The 11,445-nt window shown below is 51.2% G+C and overlaps 1 protein-coding gene across 1 annotated transcript; it reads right to left on the bottom strand.

Annotated features, from left to right (window-relative positions):
* Positions 1-9,512: 9,512 nt before the first annotated feature.
* Positions 9,513-10,307, bottom strand: Lrrc3c (leucine rich repeat containing 3C). The gene has a single exon (XM_051158978.1). The coding sequence runs from the start codon at positions 10,305-10,307 to the stop codon at positions 9,513-9,515; it is 795 nt and encodes a 264-aa protein (XP_051014935.1).
* Between the last annotated feature and the right edge of the window lie 1,138 nt (positions 10,308-11,445).

Raw genomic sequence — 11,445 nt, 5'->3', positions numbered from 1 at the left:
GTGTGTGTCTGAGTGTGTGTATGCTGTGTGTCTGTGTAGTGTGTGTGGTGTGTGTGTCTGTTTGCGTGTGCTATGTGTGTCTGTGTGTGTGTGCGAGCGCGTGCACACTATGGATAGTTTCACATGTCATGATGCACTTAAGAAAGTCAGAGGACACCTTGTGGAGTCAGCTATTTCCTTTCACCTTTATGTTGGGTCCAGGAATCAAACTCAGGCTTGCTTAGCAAGTATCTTTATTTTCAGAGCCATTTCTCTAACTCCAAGAGGGCTGGCTTTTTATGTTCAAAGGAATATAAGCAAGAATTTAAATTGCACTTAATATATGTATGTATGTATTTATGTATGAATTTGGCTGATCTGTGGGAATTGTGTGTGTGTGTATGTGTGTGTTTTGAATCTGTCTGTGTGACCAAGGGTGGCCTTGAATACACAACCCTCTTGCCTCAGTCTCTTGAGTGTGGGAGTTACACTTAAGTTTGCTACACTTGGCTTTGCAAAAGCTTTTAAATTCTTATTTTATTTATTTTTATTTTATGTGTTTGAGTGTTTCCTTGCACATATGTAAGTGTGGCCAGAAGACAGCACCTGGGTCCCTGGATCTACAGCTACAGGTGATTAGAGGCCACTATGTGGATGCTTAGGAACTAAACCTGGGTCCTCGCAGGAGCAGCCAATGCTCTTTTATTTATTTGCTTGTTTGCTTATTTTGGGCTTTTGAGACAGAATTTCTCTGTGTAGCCCTGGCTGTCCTGGAACTTGCTTGTAGACCAGGCTGGCCTCAAACTCCCTTCTGCCTCCCAAGTGCTGTTATTAAAGGCATGTGCCGCCAAGCCTGGCATCCTATTTCATATTTAAAAGGTATGTCTGTGTGCCACATGTGTGCCTGGTGCCCACAGAGGCTGGAAGAGGATGTTGGATTCTTTGTAACTGGCTGTATTTACAGATGACTGTTTGCCACAATGTAGGTGCTGGGAATCGAACCTGGGTCCTCTGGAAGAGCAGTCAGTGCTCTTAACCCTTGAGCCGTCTCTCCAGCGCCTTTATTTTAGTTTTTATCTGTATATGTTTGCAGTTGTGTGCATGTGAGTGTAGGTGCCCGTGGAAGCCAGGGGTGTGGGATCCCTCTAGAACTGGAGTTACCATAGGCAGTAAGCTCCCTAACATGCATTCTGAGAGTCGATCTCAGGTACTCTGCAAGAACGGTACTTCCTCTTAACTACTGAGCCATGTCTTCAGCTCCAGGAAGAATTCCTGAAGCAAGGCTCAGACATGGTGTGGGGAAAAAGGGTATAAAAATAAAAGCAAGCCGGGTGTGGTGGCGCATGCCTTTAATCCCAGCACTCGGGAGGCAGAGGCAGGCGGATCGCTGTGAGTTCGAGGCCAGCCTGGTCTAAAAAGTGAGTCCAGGATGGCCAAGGGTACACAGAGAGACCCTGTCTCAAAAAACCAATAAATAAATAAATAAATAAAAGCAAAGAAAGCCAGGAAACTTTTGAAGTCAATAAAAGTGGGTTAACCCCAAACTGAAAACTGTTGTGGGCGTGGTGCTGAAGTTGGTGATAGGCTTTGATCTTTATCGCCCTCTGGTGGCCAATTGATGTAAGTGCTACCAGACGCTCGTCCCTGATCCTCTGCTTTATACATGTCCATATCCGTATGTATGTATGTATGTATGTATGTATGTATGTATGTATGTATGTATGTATGTATGTGTGTGTGTGTATGTGTGTATGTATGGACATATGTGTATATGTATGTGTTGCTACATGGAACATGTAAATGGGAAAAGGAGGAGGTCCCTTCCGCTGCATGCTCTTTGGCAAACTTAATGCCTCTTTCTCTCGCGGAGTTCTCTGAGGACAGACACAAGGCACCAGGACACAGCCTTTACTTCCTTAGCTTGTTTTTTCTTTTTCTTTTTCCTGACTTTTCCCCCTTGGAAGGGGCCAAAGAGTAAAGAAAGGAAAAGGAGACGGTGAGGTCTGGACTGGAGTCGCTGATCCTGCCAAGAACGGGGAAATCTGGGGTCTGGAAGTCAGGGGGACAGGGGAGGTTCTGAAAGGCAGGAGACAGAGCAGCATGCTGTGGGCTGTTGGGAGGCTGGAGCAGCTAAGGGCATGACTCCTCACACAGACACATCCCCGGACTTTCTTGAGTTACCTTGTTTTTTTTTTGTCCTTTTGTTATTTTTTTTTTTTTTCCCCAGAGCTGAGGACCTAACCCAGGGCCTTGCGCTTGCTAGGCAAGCGCTCTACTACTGAGCTAAATCCCCAACCACCTCCCCCCCGGACTTTTTTGAGTAAAAGGTGGTAAGGAGGTAGGAGACAAAGACGTGCAGGAAAGGGAGGCTGGGGCATGAGGCTGAGAGTTTGGGAGCTTGGGTTCTTGCTTCTGCACTTATCTTCCGCTCCCCTCCCCTCCCTTCCCCTCCTCTCTTCTCCCCTCCCCTCCCCTCCCCTCCTCTCTTCCTTTTTTCTCCCCATCTCATCTCTCCCCTACTTTCCCCTTCTCCCTTCTCCCCCCTCAGTATATAGTACAGCTGGCCTCAGATGCCTGCCTCCCCTGCCTCAGCCTGCTATAGTGTGTCACCACACTGACCTGCTGTTTTCCTCTTTTCCTTTCCTTTCCCTTCTCTCCACCCCCCCTCCACCTTTCCCCATCTGACTAGCTGATAGAAGTACAGAAAGCCGGGCTGTGGTGGTGCACACCTTTAATACCAGCACTCAGGAGGCAGAAGCAGGTGGAGCTCTGTGAGTTCGAGGCCCGCCTGCCTGGCTACAGCCAAGGCTACACAGAGAAGCTCTGTCTCGAAAAAAACAAACAGAAACACAGAGACTACTGCTAGTGGCAGTACCAACTCTGAGAAACCTCTTCTGTCAGCTGGTCTCCCAGGATGTTTACTTTCCTCCAGCCCCTGATGATGCCGCAGTGACAGGTGTCAGAGTTTTCTGTCCACTATGTAGCTGGTGGAAGAGGTGACATCCTCCTCAGCTGGGATTGCAAGACCTGGCGGCTGGGACATCGCTTCCAGATTTGGTTGAAGAGCCTGGGTCTCAGGTAAGGAATGCTTGGAATCAAAGCTCCCCAAGGCCGATCCCCAGGCTCCGCTTTCCCTAACCACAGTTGCCGCAGGACAAAACATCTGGAATGTGGGTATCGTTGGCCAGTGCCCAAACCATGGAGGAAATATTAGGGAACACAGAGCTGTAACAAGGCTCTTGGCTTTGAGTATAGAGAAAAAACTTGTCTGCGTGCATACGTGTGTGCGTGTGTGTGCTCTATTTTGTTTGTTTGTTTGTTTTTGTTAGACAGGATCTCATGTAGCTTAGTCTGGCCTCAAATTGTCCGTGTAGCTGAGGCTGCCCTTGAACTACCGAGCCTCTCGCCTCAGCCTCGTGAGTTCTGGAATTACAGACATTTGCCATCATGACCGGCTGCTACAGGATATTTGATCCCATCGTGGACCCTGAGATTGTGAACTATAAAAACATATTCCTAGTTGTGGAGTGGCTCAGCTCTAGCACACCTTTAATCCAAGAACTTTTTCTGTACACAGGATTAAATAAAGTTAACCCTAGGCCAAGAGGTGGAGCAAAAACAAGAAAACCAGCTGGGGAGGCTGGAGAGATGGCTCAGAGGTTAAGAGCACTGACTGCTCTTCCTAGAGGTCCTGAGTTCAATTCCTAGCAACCACATGGTGGCTCACGATCATCTATACTGAGGTCTGGTGCCCTCTTCTGGCCTGCAAGTGTACATGCAGGCAGAGCCCTGTATACGTAATAATAAATAAATAATCTTAACAAAACAGAACAACAAGCAGCTGTCTGCTTATATGTAAAGGCCTGAAAAACAAAAATCCCATGAGGGCTTAGTTATCAATGCCTCGGTGCAGATGCTCTTGAGCACGCAGACATGAAGAAGGAAGAATTCTGGCCCTGGATGACCTCCATCTGCACAGGACAGAAAATAAAACCAAACAAACGTATGACAAAACAATCTACACAACGCCTTTCACTTGGAGAGTCATCGATTTCAGCCTCATCTCCATTTTGGAAAACCCTCTCCAGGTTGCGAGTGCTTTGAGTGAGCAGAAACGGACAGGGATTGGAACCCAAAGACCTAAGCTTTGTGAAGAATTCTCCTAGGAGCCTGCAGGGTGGCCCTGAAGTCCCCTGTGCACTTTAGACATTAGAGGGACTCATGTAGTGACAGCTACATGACCTCAAAGGCAAATCTTGTCCTTGTTGTAATCTCAGGCTTTTCCGGTAACCCCAGGTGCCACACTCTCCTCCAAGGGTGTGGGCAGCACCTGCTGCCGCTCTCAGCCCTACAGAGGTAAAGGAAAACAGAGAGTGCTCTTCCTTTGGGGAAGGGGACAGGGAGGGGGCTGGAGCTGGGGGGCTGGGGTTAAGGTGTCCTCTGTGTGTGTGTGTGTGTGTGTGTGTGTGTGTGTGTGTGTGTGTGTGTAGTGGGACCTGGGAGCCAATTGACTCCCTACCCCTTAATCTTGTGCAGGTCTTTTTTAGGTGCAATGGCCATGTCATGTCCAGAAGAAATCCCATAGTACTCTTCCGCGTCTTCTGGCTCTCCCATTCTTTCTGCTTCGTCTTCTGTGATGTTTCTGGAGCCCTGGGGTGGTGGTTGATACAGACGGCCCACTTAGAGCTGAGTGCTCTAGAGTCACTTAATATCAGCACTTTTACCAACTAGGAGTCCCTGCATAACTACTTTGAATTCCTCTGGTCTTCCTGCCTTGGCCTCCGACGTGCTAGAGTTGCAGGTGTACCAGCAAGACCGGTTTAAGTCTTTTAAAAGTGTTTGTTTGTGTCGTGACAGAGTATTGTCACATAGCCCAGAGTGGCTTTACTTTCTTGGCAGTTTTCCCACTTCAGATTTCTCCCAGTGACAGGACTATAGCTGTATGCCACCACGCCTGGGCTTCTGTGATTTTTATTGTATTAATTAATTAATTAATTTTAATTTTTTGAGACAGGGTTTCTCTGTGTGGCCCTGACTGTCCTGGAACTCACTCTGTAGACCAGGCTGGCCTCGTACTCAGAGATGCACCTGCCTCTGCCTCCTGAGTGCTGAGATTAAAGGTGTGTGCCACCCCTGTCCCGCCAGGCATTTTGACTTTATTTCACGTATATGAGTGTGCACCGTGCACATGGACATTGACCTCGTGGAGGTCAGGAGAAGTGAGATCCCCTGAGACCGCAGTTACAGACAGTTGTGAGCTGCCACGTGGGTGTTGGAATTAAAGCCTGGGTCCTTGGCTGAGCCATCTTTCCAGCTTAATCATTTTTATCTTAACATTTTTTTTTTAAAAAGATGTATTTATTTATTATGGCTGCATGTACACCTGCCGGCCAGAAGAGGGCATCAGATCACATTATAGATGGTTATGAGCCAATGTGGTTGCTGGGAACTGAACTCAGGACCTCTGGACGAACAGTCAGTGTTCTTAACCTCTGAATTATCTCGTCAGTGCCCTGTTTTTATTTTTTTTGACAAGTAAATCTGCACTTTCTTCTTGCACTAAGACCTACACGTTATACGGTAGGTTCTGTTTGGTGCTACTGTGCCTACCCTGGTAGGCTCAGTACATAGAGGCTTGCCGCTCCTCCTCTGCTGCCTCTCACTCCTGACCCGGAGCGTGCAGAGCCGGCCATGTGAAGGGTATTCCGAGACAGCTTGGCGTAGAGTTTGCTAGAAGTCTCAGCAGTTGTTTAAGGACTGTCTCCATGCCCCACTCCGAAGACCAGTTGGCTCCTTAAGATCCCAGGTCATCCCCAAGCAGATGAGATATTCCTGCAGTTCGAGGAACAGGAAGCTTCCTGAGGGAGCGAATGGGCATTCCTCGCAGCGAAAGCTCCAATCTCTCTAAAGATAATCTCTCAGTCAAGACTTCATTTAAACCTTTTCTCCTGCCCCGTAATCCCACCCTCGGATGACCAGTCCTGCCCAGTTGTTTAAAAATCCCTCTTTGCAGCCAGGTGATGGTGGCGCGCGCGCCTTTAATCCCAGCACTTGGGAGGCCGAGGCAGGCGGATCGCGGTGAGTTCGAGGCCAGCCTGGTCCACAAAGCGAGCCTGTCTCGAAAAGCCAAGAAATAAAAACAAAACAAATAAAATAAAATCCCTCTTTGCTTGTCCCCAGTCCTAGAGTCCCGCTCCGCCTTCAGACAGCGTCACCACATCAGTGGCTGAACCCTGGCAGAGTGGGTGGGGGTGGGGCTGGGATCCCCTCCCTGCAGCAACCCAGCCTACCTTCCGGCTTGTTTCAGCGCCACTTTCCACCTTTCTTCTGTCCCCTCCCCGGCCCCACCTCACCCCTTCGGGGCCCCGCCTCTTGTCTGTTTAAATCAAGACGCAGGTGTTTCCCCTCCGCCATCACTAACTCCCTTGCCCTGCACAGCGCCGTGGGGCCCACTCCGCTAAAGCCCCACCCACTCAGCCTGCTCCCGCTTTGCTGCTATCAGCGTGTTCAGCCAGCGCAGCTCCTCCTCCCCCACCTCTCCCTCTTCTCCTGCCAGCCGGGTCAAGTCCTTCAGCATCGCAGCTTAATCTCCACCTCAGTTTGTAGCACCCGAAGACTCCGTTTCCTCACTCGCAGAGCTTTGGGCGCCCGACAGTAGCAACTGGCTTCTACAGGGCTTCACCTTTGGCGTCCTCTCCTCCCACGCACAGAAGCCTGAGGCTTTCTGGGCTTGCCTCCTTCCTCAGACATGCCTGGCCAGAGAACCGTGGGCAGCCAGGTCAGGGTCTGGCCTGGAGTATCCTCACTGCCTCGCCTCCCGCCCCCCGCCCCGCCCCTTTGCTCCGCGCCTCAACTACTCTGGCTCCCCTCGACCCCGCAAGCTTCCTGTTGTTGGTGGGGTGAGACCAGACCCTGTTTTCCTTTCAGCTGCAACCCTGGTCCTACCCTTCTCTCTCCCACCAAATCGTCCCATCCCTTGGGCAAGGAGGCCCTCGATCCTGGCCTCAGCAGTCCGGGCTTGCTCTCTTCTCTACTCAGCCCCCTTTGTAGGTAATGAGGCGTTGGAGAGCCATCTGTAGTCTGGGGGAATGGCTTAGCTTGATCAGGCTCAGAAACCCCCAGAGGAGACACTCTTCTTCCTTTGGTGTGAATTTCCCAGGACTCTCAGAGGAAAGAGCCAAGTGAAGCTGGCGGTGGAAGGTTCTGGGGCCTCTTCTCCCCTCCACTCGGAGCCCGCTCAGCTCCGAGAAGTTGCCTATTCATGCCAGGGTGGGGCCTGCCCCCAGGAATCTGGAATCTTGCCTTAGAGTTTGGGCTGGATAGCGCAATTCTGGTATAGCCAGGTGGAGGAATTTCCTTCCGACATACTACTGTGCTTCTTGGAAATGCTTAAGATGCCAGTGGCGTCTTAGAACCTGTTCTATCCTCCGAATCCTAGCGGGGCTGAAGTAGTGAAGCCAGGCCACCTTCTTTCTGACCTTCCTCACACTTCTGGTTCCTTCCTTATTAGTTCAGAGGCTCTGGCTCTCAACTGTTCGCACTCCAACATCAGGGGCTAAAGCAGGAAGAGAAATGGGCGAGCATGTATCCCAGTGGGAGCACCCCCACAGAGAGGGGAGGTGGCAGGCCGGGTTGGGTTGCCAGACCACACACGTGTTCCGTAAAACAGACAAAGAGGAAGAGATGAAGCGAGCTCATGAAAGTTTTTTTTTTTTTTACTGAGTTGCTGAGTGATAATCTGGGGTAAATTGTTATCACCTGTGCCCAGGTCGGTCACTAAATGGTGCCATCTTTCCTCTGAGAGAAAGAGCTCAGGAGGGATGTCAGTGTGTAAAGGAGAGGGCAGAATGACAGGGTACTTGGGGAAAGGAAGTAGGGGACCATGGCGCAGGGGGTCCTTGACAAAGGACACAAGGAGAAGAGCCTGGGGACACGAGAGAGGTTCCAAAGTGAGGTGGAGGAGAGGAGGTAGAGGGATGGGAGAAGAGCCCAGAGGCCCTTTTCAAAATGGCCACACTCTTGCTTTCTGTTCCCACGCCTTATTGCTTCCACCATTCCCTCACTCTTCTCCATCCCCTCGGCCAAGGTTGGTCCTGCTGCCACACTCATCTCATAGCACCCTTTCTTTTGTACACTCTGCCTTTTCTTCCCAAGGCCCTCACTCTGGGTGGTTGTGTGTGTGTGTGTGTGTAAGCATGGGTGTGTTATGCATGTTCGTGTGGGTGTGTGCATGTGTACATGTGGGTGCAACGAAAGGCTAGGGTTGATGTCATTAGGTGTCTTCATCAATTGCTTTCCCCGCTGTTTTGGGCCAGTGTCCCGTGACCCACTGAACGCGGAGCTTGTTGACTTGGTTAGGCTGTCTGACCAATGAGCTCCTGGGATCTGTTTGTCTTAACCCCCACCCCTCAGCGCTGGGATTACAGACACCCACTTTTATGTTTAATATATAAGATAAGATAATAAGATACCAGGCAGCTGATACTATGTTGTAGAGGAGTTTATCAAATGAGCATGGGGAGAGAAGGAAAAGGGGGTAGAGGCACCCCAGAAAGAGAGAGAGAGAAAGAGAGAGACAGAGACAGAGACAGAGAGGAAGGGGGTGAGAGGGTAAGAAGAGACAGAGGAAGAGGAAGAGAGAGAGCCACCAGGAGGGCTTGTCCTTTTACATGGCCCCCGTGGCAGGGAGGCGGTGACGTCACAGGCAGGCAGACTGAAGCAGAATTCTAACACCCACCCTGTGTACAGCATTCAAGTGGGTCCTAGAGATCTGCACTCAGGTCCTTATGCTTGCAGGACAGATGCTTTACTATGTGCCATTCGCCTAGCCCCCTCAAAGCCATCATTCTTTTGGGGGGGGTCATTACCCACATCTGTATGATGAGGCCTCTGTGTGTCCCCAGGCCCAGGCTCCTTACAGCTACTGGTTTCTCTCTCTGCGATGCTGCTGCGATGCTACCCCCACCCTGTCTAGTCAGGAACCTTGGATCCTCTGAGTTGAGCACAATCCAGGTACAGAAGGAGGAGCCCTCAAATGCAGGCACCAAAGGCAGCATTCTGGAGAAGAAAGACTAACGAGAGCACGAGGGTGGGCCAGGGAGTCCACAAGGCTCTCAGCCTTCATAACGCTGCAACCCTTTAATACATGTTGTGGTGACCCCCCAACCATAAAATTATTTTCATTGCTAATTCATAAATGAAAATTTATGAGCTGTTATGTTATGAGTTGTAATATAAATATCTGATATGCAGGAAATCTCATATGTGACCCCTGTGAAAGGGTTGTTTTGCCCCCATCCCCACCCCCAGTCCCAGTTAAGAATGGCTAGGATTGGGGTTGGGGATTTAGCTCAATGGTAGAGCGCTTGCCTAGCAAGCATAAGGCCCTGGGTTCAGTCCTCAGCTCTGGGGGAAAAAAAAAAAAAAAAAAAAAAAAGAATGGCTAGGATAGAGGATACACGGGCGGAGGGTGTGGTAGGGCAGTGTAGGAAAGGCTAGGGCATAGGGCAAAAAGGGCAGATGGCTCCTGGTCCTCAGACTACGGTGCTGAGGGTAGAGGAATCCTCTGAGCGCATGGGCTGCACAAGAGGAACCCGCTTGACCGGACGCCGGGTCTCATCCCGGTTCTGCCACACATAGTGGATCAGATAAGCCACTACCAGTGTCAACCAGCCTCCCATGGTGACTAGCAAAGCCACATCTGTGCTCCTTCGGGTCCCACCTCGTCCTGTCCCACACAGCTCTTCCTCCCTGGTGAGCAGAAGGAACTCCTGTCCCACGAGATCTGGCCGGGCTCCTGGACCACACACGATGCCTGTCCCTGAGCCTGGAGCTAACCTTACGTGCCTGAGCACTTCCTGAAGGGCACAGTCGCAGCGCCATGGGTTGGCGGACAGGTTCACTTGGATCTGCAGCCCCATGAAGGCTGCCACAGGCACAGATGCCAGCTGGTTAGCAGAGAGGTCAAGGTGGCGCAGGGTGCCTTCCAGGCCCTGGAAGGCAGCCCCCGAGACGCGGACAAGGGCATTATGAGACAGGTCTAACTCTTCCAGGACGGGCAGGTGCTGGAAGGCACCAGCTGGCACCGATGCCAGCTGGTTGGCATCCAGGTAAAGCTTTCGGGTGTCGTTGGGGATGCCGTTGGGCACGGTACTCAGGCCAGCCCTGCTGCAGCGGAATGTCTGCTCCCCAGCTTCTTCTGCGATGTAGCAGCCCCGGGGCAGTACCTTGGGGCTGGGCGGGGAGACCCCTGTGCCTGTCACCAGCAGGAGGGACAGGAGGGACAGAAAGGGCAGGAGGGGCAGGAGATGAGGAGCTAGCAGGGGCATAGTCGCCGATAAACATAATCCTGGCGTGGAGGAGTGTCTGGGCAATAGACGAACCTGTGAAGGAACAGCAAAGTTAGAATTCTAAGTCCCACTGAAGTAGACTCTGCCTAGAGTCCCTCAGTGGACTCTCTTCGGACCAGAGCCCCTCCTTTGAATGCTTTCTCAGTTGATTATTCTGTCCGTCTGACCAGTGAGTCTGGACTCTGGGGCTGGGGTGGGGGTGGGGGAGCAGGGAGGAGGGGGCAAAAGAGTCCTATAGGCTTGAAACGTTTTGCTTCTATTGAGTCTAGGTTAATCTATGAGGTCCCTTTGTCTCTTTTCCCTGTTGAAACAGGCCTGGGTTTTTTTTTTTTTTTTCCTGCTGGTATATTCATTTTCCTCACTGAAATAAATATTTTTGTCCTCTACATACCTGTGTGACTGCCACGGAGGCCAGGTAAACACCCGAGGGTCTGGTTGGCACTAAGGTCATAAGAGTGATAGGTTAGCCAGGTGGTGGTGGCGCACACCTTTAATCCCAGCACTCAGGAGGCAGAGGCAGGTGGATCGCTGTGAGTTGGAGGCCAGCCTGGTCTACAAAGCGAGTCCAGGACAGCCAAGGCTACACAGAGAAACCCTGTCTCAAACAAAACAAAACAACAACAACAAAGAGAGTGACAGGTTACTGATAGAACTCCAGGGTGTCCAGCTAGACTATACCGTAGGTAACGTACTTCTGCCCCTGCCTTCTTGCTCATCAAGCCCCTTTTCTGGAAGCATCCGGTGCCTGCCCCAGTTCTGTGCTCTTGGTTCTACTCACTGTCCCCCCCCCCCCCTTCCATCTCCGTCTTGCCTCTCACCAGGGTTGGTGGCAGAGTCCTCGCCTGTGCTGTTGCCAGAAGTAGTCCCGCTGCCTGCCAGTGGGCGATGGAGACCTGCTTCCCTCCTTCAGAAGTCCTGTTTGCTTGCAGCAGCTGGAAGCTTCGACCTGGGGCCCAAGTGTATAAAGTTTCCTGGCATGTGACTCCAGGCCCCAGGTGTCAGATACCTGAGCCATGGCCTGGCCAGGCAATGCCAAGAGAGAGCAGATCCCAGGCCCTGATGAACTGTGTGGGAGACTGGCCTGGATTCCATTCCCATCCCAGGTTTTCCTCCCATA

Source organism: Acomys russatus, chromosome 16 (assembly GCF_903995435.1).
Source record: "Acomys russatus chromosome 16, mAcoRus1.1, whole genome shotgun sequence".
NCBI classification, from domain to species: domain Eukaryota; kingdom Metazoa; phylum Chordata; class Mammalia; order Rodentia; family Muridae; genus Acomys; species Acomys russatus.
The sequence above is the reverse complement of the archived record's forward strand: the minus strand, read 5'-3'. Positions and strand labels throughout refer to the sequence as shown.

What these genes read in the sequence shown, in the direction of transcription:
- Lrrc3c (XM_051158978.1), bottom strand. Translation starts at nt 10,307, where the DNA reads ATGCCCCTGCTAGCTCCTCATCTCCTGCCCCTCCTGCCCTTTCTGTCC.